The sequence below is a fragment of the Daucus carota genome, chromosome 5 (assembly GCF_001625215.2).
Source record: "Daucus carota subsp. sativus chromosome 5, DH1 v3.0, whole genome shotgun sequence".
Classification (NCBI taxonomy): domain Eukaryota; kingdom Viridiplantae; phylum Streptophyta; class Magnoliopsida; order Apiales; family Apiaceae; genus Daucus; species Daucus carota.
The window spans coordinates 3,800,435-3,824,445 of NC_030385.2; the positions used below are offsets into that span (position 1 = coordinate 3,800,435).

General features: G+C 36.3%; 4 protein-coding genes across 5 annotated transcripts; 3 read left to right on the forward strand and 1 right to left on the reverse strand.

Moving 5' to 3' along the window:
• Nucleotides 1-2,780: 2,780 nt before the first annotated feature.
• Nucleotides 2,781-5,310, reverse strand: LOC135152674 (uncharacterized). The gene is made up of 2 exons (XM_064093233.1): nucleotides 4,126-5,310; nucleotides 2,781-3,995 (listed from the first exon to the last, which is right to left on the reverse strand). The coding sequence occupies exons 1-2, from the start codon at nucleotides 5,308-5,310 to the stop codon at nucleotides 2,781-2,783; spliced, it is 2,400 nt and encodes a 799-aa protein (XP_063949303.1).
• A 2,460-nt stretch (nucleotides 5,311-7,770) lies between these two features.
• Nucleotides 7,771-9,884, forward strand: LOC108223774 (uncharacterized). Its single transcript, XM_017398190.2, has 2 exons — nucleotides 7,771-8,229; nucleotides 9,180-9,884. The coding sequence occupies exons 1-2, from the start codon at nucleotides 7,991-7,993 to the stop codon at nucleotides 9,619-9,621; spliced, it is 681 nt and encodes a 226-aa protein (XP_017253679.1). The 5' UTR covers nucleotides 7,771-7,990; the 3' UTR covers nucleotides 9,622-9,884.
• A 2,323-nt stretch (nucleotides 9,885-12,207) lies between these two features.
• LOC108223773 (uncharacterized) lies at nucleotides 12,208-16,636 on the forward strand. 2 transcript variants are annotated; one of them, XM_017398188.2, is made up of 5 exons: nucleotides 12,208-12,529; nucleotides 13,296-13,356; nucleotides 13,709-14,095; nucleotides 14,757-15,097; nucleotides 16,005-16,636. In XM_017398188.2, the coding sequence occupies exons 1-5, from the start codon at nucleotides 12,446-12,448 to the stop codon at nucleotides 16,218-16,220; spliced, it is 1,089 nt and encodes a 362-aa protein (XP_017253677.1). In that variant the 5' UTR covers nucleotides 12,208-12,445; the 3' UTR covers nucleotides 16,221-16,636. The 2 variants fall into 2 exon arrangements, with proteins under 2 accessions (XP_017253677.1, XP_017253678.1); XM_017398189.2 differs by having other exon boundaries at nucleotides 12,244-12,529; nucleotides 13,712-14,095.
• A 2,573-nt stretch (nucleotides 16,637-19,209) lies between these two features.
• On the forward strand, nucleotides 19,210-22,738 carry LOC108220346 (LRR receptor-like serine/threonine-protein kinase GSO1). The gene has a single exon (XM_017394086.2). It carries the CDS (start codon nucleotides 19,750-19,752, stop codon nucleotides 22,618-22,620), a length of 2,871 nt encoding a protein of 956 aa, XP_017249575.1. The 5' UTR covers nucleotides 19,210-19,749; the 3' UTR covers nucleotides 22,621-22,738.
• The last annotated feature ends 1,273 nt before the right edge of the window (nucleotides 22,739-24,011 follow it).

The window sequence follows — 24,011 nt, forward strand, 5'->3', positions numbered from 1 at the left end:
GAAACTTTGGATAATCCTTTATGGAGTGGTCGAGCAGGTCCTTATGGAATGAGATGGTGTTTTCATTTAAAATTCACCGATACAAGTTCACATGTCCTCTCCACTCTTCGGTTGTCTTTCGATGCCCTTTCACCCTCTCACTTTGAATGGCAGCCATATACGGAGGGCGTTCTTTCAAATCTGTCCGAGCATTGCAGAGAAGGTTCTGAAATTTGGTGTTATAAAGGTCCTTTGATTTGTTTTCACATCGTTGAGCCACATTTACCGGACAGATGTATGAGACAGTTTGGAAAGGTCCAGGAAATACCAGTTAATGAAGAATATTCGAAGGCACTTCATGAAATAAATTTACAGGGGAAACAGTCCACGAACTGGATTTCTATGCATGAGCAGCATATTACACATTGGAATCATCGACAAGAGCATTTGATTGGTGTTACTGCTCATTCTGGTGTCGGGGTTGTTGATGGATATTATGAGTGGTATACAAACATTACCCGCCGGTTTCATACTCGTATTGCTGGCTCACACTTTTATACAGTAATTCTACTTTCTTTTCTTAACTGGTCTTAATTAAGTAGTGTGATTAAGTAGTTTGATGGATATTTCTTATTGCTCGGTCGTCATTTCCTTAAGATGTAGTATGATTTTATTTGGTCAACTTACTTTATTTTTGTATGCTTATGTTGTTTTACAGCTTGATATGTTTGATCACATTGCTTCTATAGCAAGGGGCGAGATAGATGGAAGCATTGAAGATATTGCTCATTTGTGTGCACATGCAAGACAACTTGTTAAAAATGCATTCAACTACGGTGTTTTTCAGGATTATCCTGTAAAAGATCGACGAGAAAAAGAAATTTTAAAGAGACCAAAGCCAAAAAAAGCTGGCCACAAAGGCGGACGTGGCGGAGTTAATGCACCGAAACAACAAGGGATTCAGGTTGATGATATACCTCATGGGGATAATGTGGAAGCTGATATTGTTGACGAGAATGTTGAAAATTTGCAGGGAGGTGAAACTGTGCCAGGTGGTGTACATCTAGAGCATCCTGAGATTCTAACAGAAGTTAATCCTACACCTTTTGGGTTACCTAACTGGAATTTATTACCTTCTGGAGACTTTTTACGGATGTCCAATGATGCCGTTTTATACCATTCGCCTGATCGATCAATTCCACATGATCCTGCACCTAATGATCATTCCCCGATATCTCACCCCACATTTAACTTGATGTCTCAGTCCCCTCCTCGACCGCAATTAATGCAGCAGAAGCAGGTATCACCTCCTGCAGTCCTTGGTATGGTGACACCAGCCCCCGCCTTTACTGCGGGTTCCAGCTACGAACTACATACCTCAGTGCAGCGATATTCAGTTCAACCGCCACCTTCTGTAGTGCAGCAACCACCATCTGTAGTGCACCAACCACCACCACCTTCAGTCCAGCCACCTTTGGTGCAAGAACAGCCAGCTGCAGGTCATCACAATATGAAGTTGCGAGAGCGTAGAAGCCGACATATGAATTGTGGAACCCGTGGTAAAAAGGTTCCTGATTGCAAGCGACTCAGGTGCGATATAGTTTTGTATAAAGTTCTTCTTTTTTTATTTACATAGTTTAATAATCATCATGATATTTCTTCTATTTTTTTAAAGGTACAAGTACTAAGGTAGCAACAATTACAAGTATTAGGATTACCTTTTGGTGAGTTTTATTTTCACTTTCTTTATATATTTTGTCCAGCTTTATTTTGCAGCTTTCATCCTTAAGATTGATTGGAATGTGGTACATCATTTGTAATATTTTTTGCTATATGTGTGCAGGAAGAATTATTAAAATAGCAGCAATTACCAAATATGAAGATGTTGATGTGAAGCTTGATACTCCAGTTGAAGAAATAATAATAGAGCAAGGGACTGAAGTTGTTGAAAAATAGAAAATGGTTGATTAGTTCTAGTGATGCCACGCTTTTGTAGTTTTTGGAAAAGATATCTAGTAGTGTAAACTGGCACTTCTAGTATCTAATTGTAGTATATAATTGTACTTGATAATGCTCTGTAGTGATGAAAATTATCTAATATGAAAATGACCTTACTAGTTACTTATTTGGTGCCATTCCTCCTATCGATTTTCTTGTTGTTTGCTGAAATTAATTCTGTAGTTTTGTACCCATTCTGTGTTCTTGAGATTGTGGATGCATACACTACTGTACTAGTGTATACTGACTTCTTTAAAAGTTATAGGCCAACAACAAGAATATAACTGTTACAGCTGAATAACATAAACCAGAAAAAGTTTAAGTAAATTATTGATCAAGTATAATACCCTCTGCAAATTTGCAACTAAAGTACCAGGTCAATTTCAAAGAATCTGCATAAACTAATCATTAAAATATGAGAAAAAAAGGCAAGATCTAGTCAACAACATCTACACAGCAAGAAACCAGAATGAAGTTTCAATCTTCATCAAATTATCATATTCAATATCATAAACCCAAAAAAATTGCAGAATATTACAGACCAAATATCTGCAATCCTCTTAACAACTCCGCATAAAAATTATAATTTTGCATATTAAAAATACCAATTGCAGGGCTCATCAACCAAATTCTGCCAGACCATCATCATGTTCTAACCATTCATAGATTTACAGATTATTGTCAATAAATCTGCCACAAATTTAACATTCCAATAGCAGTGACTACCATAAAAACATCAATATCTGAAATACAAACTAAGACTTTAAATCCTTATATTCTAGTACAAATAAAAACAGAATGATCTATGGAATACTTGATGAAGCTCCGCTACAAGAAGTTCCTTTGCCTTTTCCCAGTGCTTGATAATCCATTTCATTCTTGTACCTTGTTGACTTCCTTCGCCCCGCTTTTTTTGTAATGTTCTCATCATCATGCAACACCAATGGAAAACCTATCAATGAAGGCCAGTCACTCTGATTTAAGATTGGTTGAAAGTGCCCTGCATAAACTTTTCTTGCATTCTCTAGCTTGTAACAGTCATCTATGAAGCTTGTGTATTGCAATCCTACATTAGCACAACATGCAAGTACATGGGAACATGGAATATGATATGTTTGCCACTTGTTACAAGTGCAAATGTGATCATGTAATTGCACAATTTGTTTGTTCCCACCCTTTTGACCATGTTTCATTGTAGTAACCTCAAATACCAAAGTATTCCTATCAAACAATCTCACATGATGTCCACTTGCACGCTTTATCCATTTGGCAAGAATCTGATTTGCATGTTTGGTGAACTCATTCCCATTAATGCTTTGTTTCTCAATCTCCACCCTGCGTTGGTCAAAGTAGCTAACCACCTTATAAAATAAGGAAGTAACTAATGCAGTGATCGGGAGTTTTCTCGAAGCTTTAATGGCATTGTTCCAACTTTCAGCCATGTTCGTGGTCATGATACCATATCTCTTGCCTCCATCATATGCCAAAGTAGACTGTATTGGGTTGATTTCACTAAACCACTCATCAGCTCTTGGCTCAACTGCCAATAATGCATTCCAATGCAAATTTGACTTGGCCACAGTTAATTGGCTACACATTGCAACCACCCTATCCTTCAAATTGATTTTCTTGAACTTCTTGGCAAAGTTAGCTGCTAGGTGTCTCACACAAAATCTATGATGCCCAAGTGGCTCACACCAACCAACTGCAGGGTTGTTCATAGCAGAAATGATTCCCGCGTGTCTATCAGAAATGACGCACACTCTTGTTCGCTCTGCAACTACTACCCTTCTCAATCTCACCATGAACCAAGTCCAGCTTCCTACATTTTCCCCCTCGACAATGGCAAAAGCAACCGGAAGAAGGTGGTAGAAGCCATCAATCGCTGTAGCTGTAAGCAAGACCCCACCATACTTTCCATATAGATGTGTACCGTCAATCTGAAGTACCGGTATGCAGTGTGCAAATGCATCTATGCAAGGCTGGAATGTCCAAAAGACTCGCTTGAATCTCACCACCTATAACATATTTCACACAATTTGAATTAATTAAAGGGTTAGAGTTCACTGTTCCTTCTTAGGTTTTAGAAATATTTATAAAGACTGATAAAAAGTACAACGAGTTAGGATCCATGTCATGTCATGCTACCTCAGATATAGGCTGTCTCATGTCATGCTCCTTGAAGTACCAATCAATCTGTGTGCCAGGATTGGAAATCTGTAGAGCATTTAAAAACAAAGGAAGTTTCTGATACGACTGCTCCCAAGACCCATAAACTGTATTAGTAGCAATCCTTCTTGCATCTCTAACCTTCTTCTTTGATGGTGTATAACCAAATTCCTTCACAATGGTAGACACTAACACCTTATCTGAAACTGAAGGATCTGCAGCTATAAGGCCAGTAATGATTTGTGCAATATTTGTAGAATTCAAATTGTGATGATCTTGTGATATAGACTGATTGAGACAAGTGTGCGGTCCCTTAGTGGACATAATTTCAAAACAACTATGTGTTGCCCTCTTTCTGGCCCTCAACTTCCATCGACAACCTGTTGTTGCCAATTTGCATTCCAAATCCCAAGTCAATGGATCAGACCTTACCACTTTGAACTCTTGATGATTGGCTATATGAACACGCTTTACCACCTCCAACAACTCCTCTTTTGTCTTAAATACCATTCCCCTTGTCAACTCTGCTGGATTATGCAGATCACCAACCTTTTGCATAATTGGCTCCTTATATGAAATTACCATTGACGAGCCATCAAATGACCTATAATAAGGTATATCATCATCTCTAAACTCACTACTTCCTCTTGAGTTGCCTTCACTATCTACCCGAGACATATATAGTGACCTACTTGTACTACTGCTTGAAGTATTCTCACCTTGCACACTTTGTGAGTTGTGTGAAGTTGAAGTATTTTTAGAACTTTCACCCGTTTTCGAACATTGAACCACATCATTCGAATTTTGGACCGTATCAATTGAAATCTTTTCCACATAAAGCTCCACATGAACCTTACTACCCGAACCATCTAAAGATTCGAACATATACTCAACGTCATCATCATCAACAATTGGAGCAACAACAAACTTGTTTGTCGTAGTATTTAAAACTCTACGCAGCAGTTTCAACTTGTACATACTCGGATCAATAAACAATTTTGCATACAAAAGATCCAATAATCCTCCAAACTTCAAATTGAAGAGCAACTTCACAAATCGAATAGGATCTTTATCGTACGTAGAACCAATAACACTATTACTGATAATGTTACCATCATAATACAACCAACACATCACATAATTTGAATTAGAACCAGAAGCCATTATCAGTACATTATTGGAAATTAGGGTTCAAAATACTCGTGGCCGAAAAGGAAGAAAAATAAGAAGAAATTACATGCTTATATCTAATTTATAATGAAGCAAACAAACGAGAGTAAAAGATTGTACCAGAGCATGTTTGTTGACACATTGTTGTGAATAGGCAGTAGACAGACGAAGAAAAGGGTAAAGTAATGTCTTTACACGCATTTTTTATATGCGTAATCACAAAACCGCATCTCCTGGATGCGAATGCCAGAAAGATACACGCATTGTTTAAATGCGAATTCACACATTCGCATTAGATGGATGCGTTTCCTTTGTCAAATTTGATTTATAAGATTAACTAAAAACGCATTAGACATATGCGTATGTCGACCCTCGCATTACCCATATGCGAATATCTAATTCTGGATTACATAATTAAAAGAAGACGCATCCTGCAAATGCGAATATGAGGCTTGTGAATCTGGGGTGAGGATTTTGGTAGGGTATATCACGCATCTTATGAATGCGTATGCGAAGAATGGAATACACGCATCTGCTGAATGCGTGTTTGTCTGGTTAATTTGGGCCCCTGCCGCGCCCCTGGTTAATTTGGGCAACAATTATTAAAAAACAGTTATTTTGGGCCTTCACCCAATTCATTTCCTCATTAAATATCATAACTATATACTCGGGTGAAAGCCCAAAATAATTATTTTTTTAATAATTAGTGTCTAAATTAAACGGGGGCGGTGTATGTGCCCAAAGTAACCAGACAAACTCGTATCTGCTGAATGCGTATATACCATTCTCCGCATACGTATCCATAAGATGCGTGATATACCCAAAATCTCAGCCCAAATACGCATCCATCGAATGCGAATGTGTGAAATCGCATTTTAAAAATGCATGTATTTTAAGGCATACGCATCCAGGAGATGTGGGGACTGTTTGGGTGAACTTAAAATAAGTGCTTCTTACTTAAAGTAAAGAAAGTAAAGTAGAAGTTAGAATTTAGTTAAGACTTATAAGTGATTAAAGTGTTTGGTAAAAAAGTAGAAGTCATCAAACAATAGTTGAAATTCTTAACTTTTTGTAAGTACTTCTCGACTTTTTACACAAACGGTACGAATAACTGCTTCTAACTTATAATTTCAGAAGGCGGGCTTAAAAAATCCACCCAAACACCTACGTGGTTTATGATTACGCATATAAAAAATGCGTGTAAAAGAAAAGTACTTTACCCTTTTCTTCGTCCGTCTACTGCCTATTCACAACAATGTGTCTACTGCTTATATATTATACTCCCTCCGTCCCAATAAATAGTATACGTTTGGTGTGGACACGGAGACCAAGAAAAAGTGTAAAAAATGAGTAAAGTTAGATAAAAAATGAGTAAAGTGGTGGGACTCATTTGTATTTAATTATAGATGTGTGATAGTGGAGGAAAGTAGTGGGTGTAATAGTGTTTATATTATTATAAAATGAAGATAGTGGAAGAAAATAGTTGGTGTAACAGTGTTTTACATTATTAAAAGTTGCTATTTTAGGAATGTATAGAAATGATGAGACGTCCCAAAGAGGAAACTGTATAGAAATGACCGGGACGGAGGGAGTAACGATTATATCAGCTGCCTTAACATACATGCTCTAGTACATTCTTTTGCTCCCGTTTGTTTACTAAAATCAACACATAATACATATCCACAGAAAATATCCATATACAATCTGTTTATAAACACATATAAATAAACAACAAGCATCTGCATCAACAAATGATTCAAAGACGGAATCAATATAACAAATATAAATTAAAATTCACCAACAAAACCTATAAATGTCACTATATCATAATATTCAAGGCAATTCAATATGAAAAACCTCAAAAGTGATATTAAAACTTACATATAGTCGAAGTTGATCTCCTAAACTGATATAGTCTTCATTGACAGTAAAAAATCTTCGAAAAGCACTAGCACGAAGAGGATATACAAGACACTTTGTTCAATTGGGCGTAAATTGTGTGTATATGTTGGGTTAGTAGGATAGGGAAATAAAGGGGAAGTAGAAGTAGTCGAGATAGTTTTATTTTACATCATAATCGCATTTCTTGGATGTGAGGTGGTGTGTAAATTGGGCACTTACAGCTACACTGATTATTTCGGGCATTAGTATATACAGTGAGGATATATAGGGCAATTTCTCTATATACTCCCTTCGTTTTGAAATATAGGTCATTTGACTTTTTTGCATGTATTTTTAAATTTTTTGACCGCAAGCTTAAAATCATTATTTTTAAAAATTTTATTTTATGAATAACAATATCAAGCATATATTTTTATTCGAAAAAGAAAATTTTGAAAATAATCGTTTTTAACATATGATCAAAGAACTTAAAAATATTTGAAAAATGCGAAACGACTTACATTTCAAAACATTGACGATATTTTATAATTTCTCATCGTTCTCATTCTGGTTAATCTCATTTTCGTATCCTTTTGTTCACATTCTTTCTTTTTTCTATGAACCTTCCGAACGCCCCCGGATTTGGAGAATGAAAAATTTGTAGTTCAACCAAATACAGCCGCCTAAATAAAATCCGAAGATACAGTCACATCAAAAGAGTGTAGGGTTAAAAGTTCAATATATATCCCTTCGTGCATTTCACCTTTGAGTGTCACAGCTCACAGAGTAAGAAATGGAGTCGAGAACTGCAGCTGCGTTTATGACGATGATGATGATGATGTCTGTTATGGTTTGTCTCAAGATGATTACAACAAACGCAACCGAGTCAACTCAATACGAGTCACCCGAGTACACACTGGTTCACTCCGAGTCAGATTATGAAATCAGGCTCTACCGAGTCGCTGCCTGGATGATCGCTCCTGTTAAATCTCAAATCTCCTTCGAAAAAGCCACTCGTAATGGCTTCCACAGGTCTCTCTCTCCCTCTCTCTCTCAGTTATTCAGTTATGTAATTGATTTTGACTTTTTGCTTATAATTTTTATTGTATACATAAATTTGGTGTAAAGCCGTGGAAATTTATTATTAATCTGTTTGTTTGTAAAATGTAATTGATTCTGTATTTCTGTTGCATTAAGAGTACTATTTGTTATCATTTTTTTTCCCGAGATGATGTGCTGTAGTTATTTGCTTCCATTTCTCGATAATCGATGTGTGTGTATTGTGTTTAGGTTTTAGTAGATAATAATGTGAAGACTAGCTGAGGTAATTGATAATCGATGGATAGGGAAAAGAAAGGGGAATAAATCGTAGTTATATTATGTGTTGTTGTTTGTGGGAGATCAATGCCGTCCTTTGTGAGATAGGAGGTGTGTTTGCCAGCCGATAGGATAAGTCGATAATTAGAACGTTTAGCCCTTGTATGTGCTGTTTATTTTGTGTTCTATAGCTATTTCTAAGTCTAAAATTATAACATGCATGATTTTAACATCTTGTTCAATTTAGTTAGGATTTTGCTGGCAGAAGTCAACAAACAACAAGCTAGAACTTCTAAATGCTTCAGCTATTTTGAAATTGCAAGAATTGCATATCACACTTTACTTGAGGTTTTTGCTGGCAGAAGTCAATAAACAACAATATAGAACTTCTAAATGCTCCAGCTATTTTGAAATTGCAAGGATTGCATATCACACTTTGTATTTTAGGGCGACTGATAACCGGAGATAGTATACAAGTTTTTGTTTTATGTCTATCCAATGTAATTTTTCAGGTCTGAGTGTATTGCTGGTTAGATAACTACCTTACTGCCATGTGCTTATTTTTATCAATATAGGAAACAAAGAAGTTTTGGATATGTAGAATGATTTTTTTGAGTGAGAGCATTAACATATATCCAGCTATTTTTACTGTTTTTGCACAACAGGTTGTTTCAGTATATTGAAGGTGCAAACTTAAACTCGTCTCGTGTCCCAATGACAATCCCCGTCTTGACAAGCATAGTCCCAGGAGCAGGACCACTTCGTTCATCGGGTTACTCTGTGCAGTTCTATTTGCCTGTTAAATTTCAAGCAACCCCTCCACTTCCTCTCCCAGAATTGGAACTTGAACCTGATCACTGGAATAGCCGTTGCATTGCTGTGAGAAAGTTTTCTGGATTTGCCAAGGATAAAAACATTGTCACCGAGGCAGAAAAACTGGCCATCAGCTTGAGCAGGTCTCCGTGGGCAAATTATACTTCTTCTGAAACTGAATATGCCTACTCAATCGCCCAGTACAATTCTCCTCTGCGTTTCATAGGGCGATTAAATGAAGTGTGGGTGGAAGTCGATGGCTGTCAATCTAACCTTCTTATAGCTGCTTCCTGAGATTATACGGATTTCATGCTCTCATTTCGAGTGTACATGATGACGCACTTTGGTTCTTGTTTGGTGTATTTGCAGTAATCTAGTAGACAGTGATGTCCCTTCTAATTCATATCTCAGCAAATCTGAAATAAGACATCACTGTATCTAAATATGCTTCATATTAGTGGTGTATATGGCCTTTTCGTTGAAAGTCCGGAAAACTATATATTGATCCAACTAGACAGGTTGCATTGATCTGGAGTTTGGATCAGTTCATAACTTCATATGATACTTGCTGTACGATTTGAGGAGAAGTCATGGTCATATGAATGCTTTCCAAGCATATGATAATTTAGCTTCCAAGTTCTCAGTGTCTACCATTTTTTTAGGTTAATCGTCTGCCATCTAATGTTGCATGCTGAAGAGATCAAGAAACTGAGAATACAGAGCAATCAATGTCGACATCCCGTATTAGCAAGCTACTCCTACATTGCCTTTATATTTTTAACTGAAGCAATAGAAATGAGCAAGAGGAGTAAACAAGAGGAAAGCAGACCGAGTACCAGTGTACTTCTGTACTAATTATCACCAAATTGTCGCTTTCCAAGATTCAGCCTAGTTAAAAACATAATTTCTATAATACATATCCGTTCTACTTAAATTATTAAAATCCAAATTTCAGCCTAGTTACCAACATAATTTCTATAATACATATTCCAGGGTTTGGGCCCCAAATAACCAAATTTAGGGTGAAAATGCCCCAAATAACAAAATACCTGAAAAATGGCCCTCACTAACCAATAGAGACGCGTCTGGTGTAGCGTTTTTGTTAAAAAAACGAAAACGCTACATCGTGTAGCGTTTTATACTTTTTTAAACCTGACAAACGCTGCTACAAGTACCGTTTAAGTTTTAAATTTTTTATTTAAAACACAAAACGCTATTTATATTAGCGTTTTGAGTAAAGCTTGCGTGGCCAAAGAGGGGGGTAGGGGCTTAATGAGTTAACAGGCACAAAACGTTACTTCAACTAACGTTTAGGCCAGTTTACCTTCTTTTAATTTTCCTATTTTTATTTCTAATTTTTTTTTAATTTTATTGATCTATTTTATTTTGTGTTTAATTTATAATATCAAAAATGCTATACAAAAATACTTTTAGTTTTTAAGTATAAATTAATCATTCTAGAGCCCAAACATAAACCCTAAATGTTAATGATTGTTAATTTACTTTTTAAAACTGGTTTCTCAGCCTTTACAGCCTCGCATTAATTAGGGTTTAGGCTCGAGGGAGTAGGGCCTCTCAATCTTAAACCCTAACCGTCGGCCAATTTAATATACAGTACGAACTAATCATTCTGTAACCCAAAACTAAACCCTAAATGTTAACGGTTGTAAATTTATTTATTCCGCCGGCGTCTCGGCTTCAGGGCCTTCGGCCCTTCAGCCTCGCTTAATTAGGGTTTAGGCTCGAGGGAGTAGGGCCTACCGGCCCTACACCCTCAATCCTAAACCCTAACCGTCGGCCAATTTAATATACAGAACGAATTAATCATTCTGCAACCCAAACCTAAACCCTAAATGTTAACGATTGTAAATTTATTTATTCCGCCGGCGTCTCGGCTTCAGGGCCTTCGGCCCTTCAGCCTCGCTTAATTAGGGTTTAGGCTCGAGGGAGTAGGGCCTACCGGCCCTACACCCTCAATCCTAAACCCTAACCGTCGGCCAATTTAATAAACAGTACGAATTAATCATTCTGCAACCCAAACTTAAACCCTAAATGTTAAACGTTAATTCAGTTAGCGTTTTTCTTTATTTGAAATATGAAAACGCTTATGCGTGTAGCGTTTTGGTTTATAAAAGAACGCTACTGCATTTGCGTCTGTACTTGGTACCGAGGGCCATTTTTACAGAAATGGTTATTTGGGGCATTAAGTCTGATATTTGGGTTAATCAGGGCCATCTTTCCATATTCCATTCTATGTTATACTCATACATATTAAATTTAATTTAATTTAAAAATCACTGGTATATCAAAAAAGAAAAAAGGTTAATTATCTAATTGGACACTCACTCTGCACCAATATATCATCTGGGTCACTTTCAAATTTTCGATTTCATTTGAGACACTGTTTTTCAGAAGTTGTATCAGTCTTGAAAATAAAAAAAATAAAAAGTTAAAGTCGAAAACAAGTCGAAAACAAGTCGATAGTTTGAGAAGTGTTACTCATGCGGATCTAACACAATAGGCTATAAAGATTATGTACTATTAATTGAATTTCTGCGTCCAAAAAATGGTTATATATGGATTATTAGGGGTTTTCATAATTCATCTCTTCCATCATCAATTTTACCAATTTTTTAGACGCTGAAATTCAATAGATCGTACATACATAATTTTTATAGTCTATTCTGTTAGATCCCAATGAGTAACATTTCTCAAACAGTCTTTTTGATTTGGAATTTAACCTTTTATTTCTATGACTAATACAATTTCGATAAATGATCGTTTCAAATGAGACCGAATTTGAGAGCTGACGATGTTGATGTGAAGTGAGTGCCGGATTATATTATTTTAACCCATATATCAAAATTGAAATGACATATTTTTTTAATCTATACCCGAACACCTCTGACCTTTCTCAACACAAATTACACTAGACAACAAGAAGCCGCCTTTGGTAGTACTCGTTTCCATTTCTTCCTTATTTTTGTTTCCAGCCCCAAATTCTTATACATATCAATCTTCGCAGCACTAATCTTTTCCGACGAGAGCGAGAGCCTTGCTCAATTCACAGCTTATTTCATATATTATAAACCCCCTTTGTATACAGTTGAGTTGAAGAATGGCAACTAAGGGTGGCTCTCAATTGTCCTCTGTTTTCACTTCCTTTTCTTCTCAGTCTCGACCCAGATCAATTTCCTCAAAGGTATGATTTTTATTACAATTCCATCTTGTTCCATGCTTTATTTCCCTTAAAGATTGTTTCTTTTTCACTCAATGCTTGTCTTTTTTCGATTTTGAGCTATTGTAATCAAACAGTTCTCAGTTGTTCTATATTATAATGTATGTTGGTAGTCAGGGAATGTTGTTAACTTTTAGATAGTATTGTCTTTATATTGCGATATCTATGGTTTATGCTGTGTTATGTTGTTGCATTAGGCATTTGGGAAGTGGGGACCTTGCATTTCGAGGTGTCTTAAGTTATACAAGGTTTTACGCATGATTTTCAGAATTTTAATAGGAGGTGTGTTGCGTTATTCGTATGTTGAAAATAATATCTGGACGACACTTAACAGGACTAGTAGTTGTGGTACTGTACCTATTTTCATGTGGGATATTAGTTTGATGTGATTTTTGTTTTCCAAGTCGACTACAAATGATACTAACATTGATGGCTCTGTTTGTTGTATTTATGACGGTGAACTGTGTTTCTTTCGGTTTATATCTGGTTTACCCCATGTTTTTAAGATCTCAAAAGAAGAGTGTATTGGAACTTTAACCTCATTCCAATAAGATTTCGTTCTTGAACAATTACTCCATATTTTCCATTGAACCACGTTATTTTTTCTCTGTGTTAGTATAAGTGGCTTATTTTTACCCACAATTATTTTTCTTGATGCGTGGGGGTTCAGTAGTGAACCTAGTACTATTTTGTCATCTTTTTAAGGATAGTACAAATTCTTTGTCTTCAGGTGAATTTATCACTAAAGTTGTTTGGATGCCAGCTGGACAAGCCGCAGAGAAATTTTAGAGGTTAGCACTTCTAATTGCTATATTGCATCCATCTATGCAATATTATCAATATTTGATGCAGAGTAGCTATTTGATGCCTCTCTTAGCCGGAGGTTCTAAAATATTTCATTTTGAATTCTATTTCAAATGTTGTATTGTTTACCATTCCTCTTCTTGATAGGTTAAGTCTCATTAGAATGAGTGGTTAAGTGTTATTGGGATGATTATCATTAAATAAAGCCTCTAGGCGACAGTTATGTTTCCATAAGTTTGATTTTGCAGTTAAGACACTTAATTGTTGATCTGGTTAAGTCCATGTTTTGAACACTGTTATTTTTTGCCTTCCAATTCTGACTTGTGCAATCTTATCAAGTAGTGAGTTCGTGCCTAATAGTACCCAAAATGTTGAAAGCAAAGAAAGGATTTGCAAAGAGGCAATGTATATTATCTACTTCGTCAGAAGAAGTAGCACAGTATAGTGATGTTGAATCAGATGCTTCAGATCAAGAACAAGATGATAATCTCACTGAAGAAGCATCTTCTGCCTACGCTGAAGGAGGTGGAGGAAAGCCAGGTCTTATTTCCTTTTATAATCATCCTTACAAACTAGAAGCAAATGTACTTAAATACAGTACTAACAGCAATCAAAGCAAAGTGCTGTGGTTTGTCGGCCCTGCTGTTCTTGTTGCCTCTTTTGTTTTTCCTTCCCTTTACCTCCGCAGGATACTTTCTACTGTCTTTGAGGACTCTTTGTTAACAGGTTCAAAATCTTCACTTTATAGCTACTTCTTAACATGTACACTATTGTCTTATGTTCGTAGCCAATTTTCTTAATGGACACAGAAAGTGATTGAATCATGAAGCACGGGAAAAATGGGGTTTTGGAGGGAACGACTGTTATATATATGTACAGGGTCCAATATACAAACCATGTAAATTTACAACTGAGCAAATTTGCATGATTCACTATATATAACCCTGTAAAATACATCAATTAACAGAAATAAGATTCATAGTAGAAATTTTGACACATAAATTTCAGTTAACAATACATGTATGATTGACAAGGAATACTGAACAAGGGTCATTATATAACACAATAAGATGCATTCAAAATACAAATTAATTTAGTGATTTTCAGGTTTGTTAGGCCAACTTCTGTTCGTATTTGAACTGCCGCCTATATATATTACAAATTTATTAAATCTGAATGTTTTGGTTAGTTCTTGCCAGATTTTGACATTCATGAAGGACTATATTATTCTATGAGTGTCCTAGTAAACTAATTCAGTGTAAGCTGACTATTATGTCACCAGTATGTATGTGAAAAACATTATATATGTATGCTTTTTCTAAGATTGTAATTTAATGGTTAGTATCTGTGCTTTGTCTTGATGAATAACCCATACCTCTCTCTGCAGATTTCCTCATCCTATTCTTTACAGAAGCTCTCTTTTACTGTGGGGCTGCGCTGTTTCTTTTTATAATAGACCATTTACAAAGGCCTGTAGAGCAGAAAATAACTACAAATAATAGAAACCCCCCGCCCGAGCGGGAGTACCAAATCACTTCAGTTGCTGTCCTGGTACTTAGTCTTGTAATACCAATGGTAACTATGGGTCTGGTTTGGCCGTGGACAGGTCCTGCAGCTTCTGCTACACTTGCTCCTTACCTTGTTGGTATTGTTGTGCAATTTGCATTTGAGCAGTATGCAAGATATGTGAAATCACCATCATATCCTGTTGTTCCTGTGATCTTCCAGGTAACAACCATTGCTAAAAATTGACTCAATTTGGTGAAGGGTACTTGAAAAGTAGAATAGATGGTTTTGTTAGGTAATTTAACGAATGGTAAGAAATAATTTATTCTAGTTGTCGATGTATTTAAATTGCTGGAATAATTAATGTTATGCTTTGAGCCTTTTAAATTGTATGTCTTAGAATAGAGTTAGTAAACTCAGCAACCAATATCTCTACTCTTTAAGCCGAAGTCATTAGAGTCAAGTAGATATGTTTGATGATTATCTAATTAAAGGTGGATTCCGATTGGGGCATGGTACTTAAGCAAGCAATAGTTGTTTACTTCTGCAAGAAATTATGCTTATCCTAAACACCAGTACTGAATGTTCATTGGGTACACTACTGAATGTACTTCAGTGCCTTGGGGTAATCTGTTTTTGGATCGAGATACCCACTTCAATCTTACAGATCGAAATAAATTATGACTAGATAAATGATCCTTGTAAAAGAGACCCACTAATTCCTTTAAATATTGTGTGACTAGGCGAATGATCCTTGTGAAAGCGACCCACCTACACAAGGTTGGAAAGAAGGATAGTAAGGCAAACATTATTTATTGGGCCTCAATCTTTTACTTGGTGCATCATATTTTAATTTTAGTGCATGGTCAGAATGACCCTAGAATGCATATCTTTTAAGTTAATACTTGTTCAGGCTGTTTACTCCTTATTAAAATCCTAGAAGACATGATTGATAGTACTTCCATGTAGCGCCTAGTCGTAATTCTGCCTTTTTAATTAGTAGCTGAGTCCGGGCAACTATGATATGATTTTTGTATAGAAATATCTTTTTGATTGAATTTTCTGACTCTGCTGAGAGAGCCGGATATATTCTGAACTGAACAAGTCTAATCTTCAAAATGCTTTGCAGGTGTATAGATTGCATCAGTTGAATAGAGCAGCGCAACTGGTTACAGCTCTTTCATTTACAGTGAGAGGAGCTGAGATGACAACACACAACATAGCAATCAATAGTTCATTGGGTACACTACTGAATGTACTTCAGTGCCTTGGGGTAATCTGTATTTGGTCCCTTTCGAGCTTCCTTATGAGGTTTTTGCCCTCTGCCATCATTACTGAGCAGTAAGATGTGAGTGTGTGACTTTTACTCCCTGCGGTAGAGGCACATTGGCGGTTAAATTAATTGGTTCTTTAAGCTGTTCTTTGAAGCTCTGATGATTCTGAATAGAGATCTTTTTAGCAAAATTTTTAGTGTATCATTTAGCTGACAGAGAAGTGACTGTTGCTGTTTACAGTGAATGTTGGCCTCTCATGGAGGCACGGAAGCAGTTTTAACTGTCAAAAATAAAATTATTTTTTAATTGCTGGTATATATGAAGGTCCTGATTTAAAGCTCAAAATCTGCTCTGGAGAAGTGATTGGTCTGTCAAAGCTAGGAAAAAAGTACTGCTATTTCTCTGAGTGTCATTGTATAGCAAAAACAAAATCTTGTAACCAACAGTTTTTTTCGCAGCAATATTTTTGTTAGAAATTCGTTCTTTCTGTCCAGCTGGTACCATATTATTCTTAGCTTCTGCAGGATTTCCGACACCTAGCTTGCTATTGATACATGAAGTTATAGCTAGTTTGCAATTGGAGTCTGTTATTTTGATCAAAATTTACTTGAGAAGAATATATATTAAAAGAGTAGTGTTACTGGTTTATGTGTGTACACAGGTCTTATTATTATTAGTATCATTATTATGAGGGTCCAGGTTATGCTAGGGGCCTGTTAAAAATCATACAGTTTCCTGGCCGTTGGATGGCAGCCAGGATTAAAACAAAATTTTAGTATGTCTAGCGCTTTCTTTATGTCCAGCACTAGACGGGGGAAACCCATTTTTCCCCCGGCCAGCGCCAAGAAAGCGCTGGACATACTAAAATTTTGTTTTAATCCTGGCCGCTGGATATGTATCCAACGGCCTATGATTTTTAACAGGCCCCCCACCCATTATTATTACTAACGAGTGAAACCAATCATATATTATCAACTAGATTTGGGATATTCTAAAACAGACAAGTGTACATGTAAAATTTTACAATCTGTGAGAGCTCAAAACATCAAATGCATTGTTAGATGTGCAGAAAGTTGTTGGATTTGATATATTTTCTGCAGTATGTGTTGTTCATATGCAATCACTGGTAACATAAAAAAATAATACAAGAGGTGATGTGCATGTAGAACAGATCCTGCAAACAAAACATATTTTTGGACCCTCTGTCCCAATTTTTTACTTTTTGGCCAAAAAGATTTCATATTACATATTGTTTAGACAGATAGAAATATAATTTATTTTGTTAACTAGAGTAGGCTACCAAAGCCACATGACTTAAGGTCACAAGTCATAATAAGCCCAAGTCAACTTCTTATATCCAAATTAAATACTGTAAAGGATAACCTGTGTGTGATTAGTAGAGATGCAAGATCTGTATTCTGATTTGGGTTTCAGGTCCATTTTCAACAAACAATTATAAATTGCTATAAGAAAGAATTTTTTGATAGTTCTTGTCCCTTCTGTAGGAGTAGTTATTCTATAACAAAAAAGTGTTATGACTTCCTAATCACTGTTATAATAATCTCCAATTATCAACCTTCTACTTTGGATTTATGTCTTCCTTATAATTTCTTAATCTTTTCTTGTAGCAGCATAATTACTTCTTATTCTAAATTCTTAGAGTTGGTATGGTTTAGGTGAGTTTCTAATTGTTTCTACTTCAAGTGGAAGATTATACATAAAGCCTAGATTATGAAGAAGACAAAAACCCTTAAATTGAATGACCCATATGTGTTGAGTTGGTTGGACAATAATCAGTCTATGAGCTTAATAATAACTCTATGCTTTGTGTATGTTTCAATAAAAAAAAGTAGGTGAAAGTGAAAAATAAAGCAGAAGGTTGGATTTTTTGTGTGAAGGTAATTTTTACAGACAACCTTGAATTCTAGAGCATGCATATTTGCAAAGTGGAAGTAATTGTCAGATATGCAAGTGACTAAAGCACTGGGGTAATGTTTATCTTGCTGTATGAAAAACTTTGCTTCTTTGTCTGGGGCTCTTGGGGGGACAGTTTCAGTGGGCTATAAGTTATATGTTGATCATAACCGAAACCAAACATATCCCGTATATCTCATATCTCATCAGTAACTGTGGTCCGGGATATTTATCAGTTATCACCTACTATAAGGAGTAAAGAGACTGTTTTCGTGAATACCTGAGTCCTACTTGTCGACTGAATACATAGTTGCTTGTCTTATAATAAATTAATCGCTGAAAAAGGGGCGAAGATAGAGCTAGTAACCATGAAAACCAAGTAACATAGATGTTCCTAATCTGAGGAAAATTATTCTTGATGTCAACTTCTTTATCTTTACATGGTTTGTATTTTCTTCGGAGAATCTTGTTCTTTATATTCCATTCTCTTTGCGTGTGTTAATAAATCGTGTCTCGTTAGCTCAATTCTAATACATTTCCTGCTAGAGGATAAATAGATTTTACTTCTTAAATCCTGAATTTCAGATTGACAAACTGATGCTGGTCTCCACTATTCTAGAATTCTATTCATGTGGTTGGTTATCTCCTGTGTTTTCTTCTTATTGTTAAGTACAGATTAGGTGAGAGTTGGTAATTTAGGGAGAGTTAATATCACAATTATAGCAAAACTCCATACTTGACTCTTTGAGGGGATGTGGCACCAAAAGTCTCCTCAATTCATGATGATAATTAATTGTTATGAAACTATCAATAAATCCAAGTCAAAAGCTTCTTAATGAATGATGAACAAGGGTAAATTACTGTAGATTTAATTGATTGCACCATCAAGTAGTCTAGTTAATCTCTCTGTTGTGAAAGGATGATATCATTTTGATGCTATTGTGATGCATGCAACCTCAACAAGTAGTATAGTGGAATTATACCTAGTAACTTGAAAGTTTGTGGTTTGTTTGTCTACGTCTCTTACAAGTCCAACTCAATCTAATAGTTAGGAGTATATTCAGATGAATCTTACATGTCTTTCCTTGGTAGAAACTAGAATGATGTCTAATCTTTATGTATGTATTGATATATAGAAAAACAACACAAATACAGCCCTTAGACAGAGCCCCACAGTTTTTTCTCAGGCACAAGTTGGAGTCCCCAGTAGCTTTTTGCTTATTTTTTTCTGCATGGCCATCACAGCACCTTATCTTCGTACATTTTCCATTTGAAAAGCTATAGGAACATGCTCCATAGTTTCATGATTGTCTTTACAAGGATAAAAAAATATCGGCAACCTTTTCAAGAAGATAAAAATATAGAGAAGCAAAGTCGAGGGGAAAGGTTTTATGTTTAGTTAATTATGCAGTTAATTGCATGCATAGGCACATAATTACTGTTAAATTTTCTTGACAGGATGATTAGGAGCCCCACATACAAACCTATATAACCCTGCTGGTCTTTAAAGTTTAGTAAACCCATCTTTGTTCAATGTGGATTAGTTCTTAAATAAAGTTATACCTCTGAAATCTTCTTGTCATCCTAAGTCTGTCAAGCTTGATCATATTTTTTTCATGATCATGTCACTGTGAGACTCTTTCTATCATATCTGATAACTTGAAATCTTTGAAAGGCAGCAACCAAATGTGTTATTTGATGTTCATTTTCTCTTTACTTGGTGCCATTTCTGTGGTCACTCTTGCTGGTGATCCGACTACTGATTCGTTCTGGCTTCTGAGAATTAAATCAGAACTTGTTGATCCTGAAGGAGTTCTAGAGAACTGGTCAACAAGTAATGATTTGTGCTCTTGGAATGGATTGGTATGTTCAGAAAATCTTACTCGTATATTGGTTCTGAATCTCACAGGTTCAGGATTATCTGGTTCTATATCTTCTGAATTGTCTCGTCTCACTTCACTACAAACAATTGATTTGTCAATGAATGATCTCACTGGCGCAATTCCTCCAGAGCTTGGGCAGCTTCAGAATCTGAAGGAACTACTTCTGTATTCAAATTCTCTCTCCGGTGTGATTCCTCCAGAGATAGGTCTTTTGAAGAAACTGCAAGTTCTGAGGATTGGAGATAACATGTTATCGGGACAAATTCTTCCTGTCATTGGCAATTTGAGTGAGTTGAGAAATTTGGGACTTGCTTATTGCCAACTTAATGGAAGCATTCCGATTGAAATTGGTAATTTGAAATATCTAAATTCTCTGGACTTGCAGAACAACAGTCTCAGCGGTCTCATACCACAAGAGCTAAGTGGCTGCATACAGCTTCAGAGATTTACAGCAGCAAACAATAGGCTTGAAGGAGAAATTCCTGCTTCGATGGGAAATCTTAAATCATTGCAGATATTGAATTTAGCTAATAACAGTCTTTCTGGATCAATTCCTATTGAGTTGTGTGATCTCTCCAATTTACAATACTTGAACTTACTAGGAAACAGACTGAGTGGGTCAATCCCATCGGAAATCAACCAACTGAGCCAGCTCGTGAGTCTAGACTTGTCAAGCAATAATCTGCTAGGAGCCATTGTGCTCAATTCCCAAATGAGGAACCTCGAGGCTCTAGCTCTATCTGATAATTCTTTGACTGGTAGCATTCCCGCCAACCTTTGTGGTAAAGATTCAAACTTGCAATACATTTTTCTGTCACAGAATAATTTATCTGGAAACTTTCCATTGGAGCTACTGAACTGTTCTTTACTTCAAGAAGTTGATCTCTCTGACAACAACTTCGAGGGAGAACTGCCAGCTGGTTTGGACAGACTAGAGCATCTGACAGATCTTGCACTAAACAACAACAGCTTCACAGGAAGTCTACCTCCTCAAGTTGGTAACTTGAGTTACTTGATGACACTTTTTCTTTTTGGAAACAAGATGACAGGTAGAATTCCAGTTGAAGTTGGGAAATTACAACACTTGAGCATTTTATATCTCTATGAGAACCAGATGTCAGGAAGTATACCAGTAGAGATTACAAACTGCTCAAGCTTAACTGAGATTGACTTTTTTGGGAACCATTTTTCAGGTTCCATTCCTTCAACAATTGGGAAACTTACTAATCTGAAATTCCTTCTTCTGAGGCAAAATGATTTGTCAGGGACCCTTCCTCCAAGTTTAGGATACTGCAAAAAGCTTCAAAGATTAGTTTTGGCTGATAACAAGCTCTCAGGGTCACTGCCCCCAACATTCAGATTCCTTTCTGACCTTTTTCTAATCACTCTTTACAATAACTCATTTGAAGGTCCTCTTCCTGAATCTCTTTATCTTTTGAAGAACCTCAACATCATTAATTTTTCTCACAACAGATTCACTGGTAGCATAGTTCCCCTTTCTGGCTCGACTTCTCTCTCCGTATTGGACCTGACAAACAATAGCTTCTCAGGTCCTATTCCTTCAAGACTAGCCATGTCGAAAAATCTGACCCGGCTGCGCCTTGCACATAATTTTTTCACAGGCTACATTCCTTCTGAATTTGGCCAGATCAGTATGCTCAGCTTTCTTGATTTGTCATTCAACAATTTCTCCGGAGAACTGCCTCCCCAGCTATCTAAATGTGAAAAGTTTGCTCATCTTCTGCTCAACAATAATCAATTTTCTGGCATGATTCCCACATGGTTAGGAGGCTTGCAAGAACTCGGTGAGTGTGATCTGTCAGCCAATAATTTCAATGGAACAATACCAGCAGAACTTGGTAAGTGTTCAAAATTACTCAAGCTTTCTCTTCATAGCAACAAACTTTCAGGCAACATCCCACCAGAGATTGGAAACCTTACTTCTTTAAATGTCCTGAACCTTCAAAGAAACAATCTTTCCGGATCCATTCCTCCCACAATCCAGCAATGTAAAAAGCTCTATGAACTGAGACTCTCCAACAACATCTTATCTGGTCTAATACCACCAGAATTGAGCACACTTACCGAGCTTCAAGTGATTTTAGACCTTAGTTATAATTCCCTCTCCGGAGAAATCCCATCTTTCCTTGGAAACCTTGTGAAATTAGAGAGACTAAACCTCTCTTTTAACCAACTTCGCGGACAAGTTCCCTATTCACTTGGAAAACTGACCAGCCTTCACATGCTCAACCTTTCAAATAACCATCTTCAAGGCCAAATCCCCTCAACTTTTTCAAGATTCCCACTAAGCACATTCTTGTCAAACGACAACTTATGCGGCCCACCATTAGTACCCTGTTCACAATCATCTTCTTCTACTGAGAAAAAGTGGCTATCAAACAGTCAAGTAGCTGGAATTATAGTGGCCATTGTGTTTACAGCTACAGTCATATGCCTAGTATTGCTCTACATAATGCTAAGAATATGGTGCAACTGGAGAAAGGTCGCGATTTCAAGCTCAGAAAATGGTCGAAGTGAGAAAGAAAGACCAGAGGAGAAATGGGGTCATGGAAATGGTGATGCAATAAGGAGCCTTGATCAGTACTGGAATGTTAACACCATGGAAAAGAAGGGTCATTCCATGACACCATCATGCATTTTCAACCTCGGATAAATCATCATTCGCAAGGTATTCGTTACCTTTGTTTCTAGTGTAGAATCTTGTTATTGATTCCTTGATTTGTATCAGATTTTGTTGTTTGATAATTATAGCGGTGTGTGCATGCATGGCAGTCTGTTCTCGTTATCAAGTGGATGAGTTTCAGAGCTCCATATATAATTACAGTTATGTAAAACGGTTGTAGAATCAGTATGATTGATCTTTGACAACTCTTATATCATTTAGCTAAACTACAACTCCAGTATTGATTCTTCGCATCGTTTTTTAAGTGTAAATGTGCTATTCTTTGACTATTTGTTCCGGGCGAAACCATTTCTGTGCAAAAGATGGTAATTTTGCTATCAAGATGTAATGATCAGTCATTTTCTCCTGATCTTCGTGCACCATCCATCTATAAATAAATTTTAGACTATGCAATATGGATTCAAAGAGAACCAATACTAAAAATGAAACCACTAAGGTTCGGCTGGGAAACTCTTTTTTACATAATTTTTTAGGATCTAAATTTAAATTGCATCGTTATGTGTTCAAAAATAATTTCTAAATATAATAGACAAATAAAACATATTTTTCATGTATGATTATGCTGCAGAACTCTAACTATAAATAAAATAATGATTTTAAAATTCTATAACTAATGTTTGTCCGTGAAACATTACCCTATAATGTAATCTGTGCAGCTAAATAATAAGATGTATATACCGAGCAACACTCAACAAACGAATTTGATTGATATAAAATAAAAAGTGTCAATCATAAATTAAGTTCAAACTTTGACAAGATAAAATATGCTTTACTCAATGAAATTGACCGAAAATGCACTTAAATTATAACCAAACCAAACATACTCAATATATCAATATATCTGAGCTTTGTCTTCAAAGAGCTCCACAATATTTCAAACCTCCTCTCGCTAATGCATCTGTCAATTTCTGAGCTGAACCTTACTCTTAAAGCATAACACCATAATACTCATAATCTCAACAAACCACGAGACCGAGTCTCAACTACTCCAGTACGCCGTCTCCAAGCATTCTTATCTACCGTTATAGCACCTGTGAGATTCAAGGCTTCTATGTCCAAACTTAATTGATCAGCTCATGTCTGCCAAGGCCGACTTCTTTTCTCTTGTCCCGAACTGATATGTGTTCGACTCTCCTAACCGGTTCTTTTGGCCCCAACCGATATGTGTTCGGCTCTCCTAACCGGTGCTGAGTTACATTTGCGCCGAACATGTTTATACCAACGTAAACGTCCCTCCCTTATCATTTTAGATATAGACTCAACACCTTAAAAATGTCGAAAAGTAACATTCGGTATATGATCTGTAACCTGTCATATTATAAAATTTTCATAAATACAGAAGAAATCATGCCCTAAAGGGT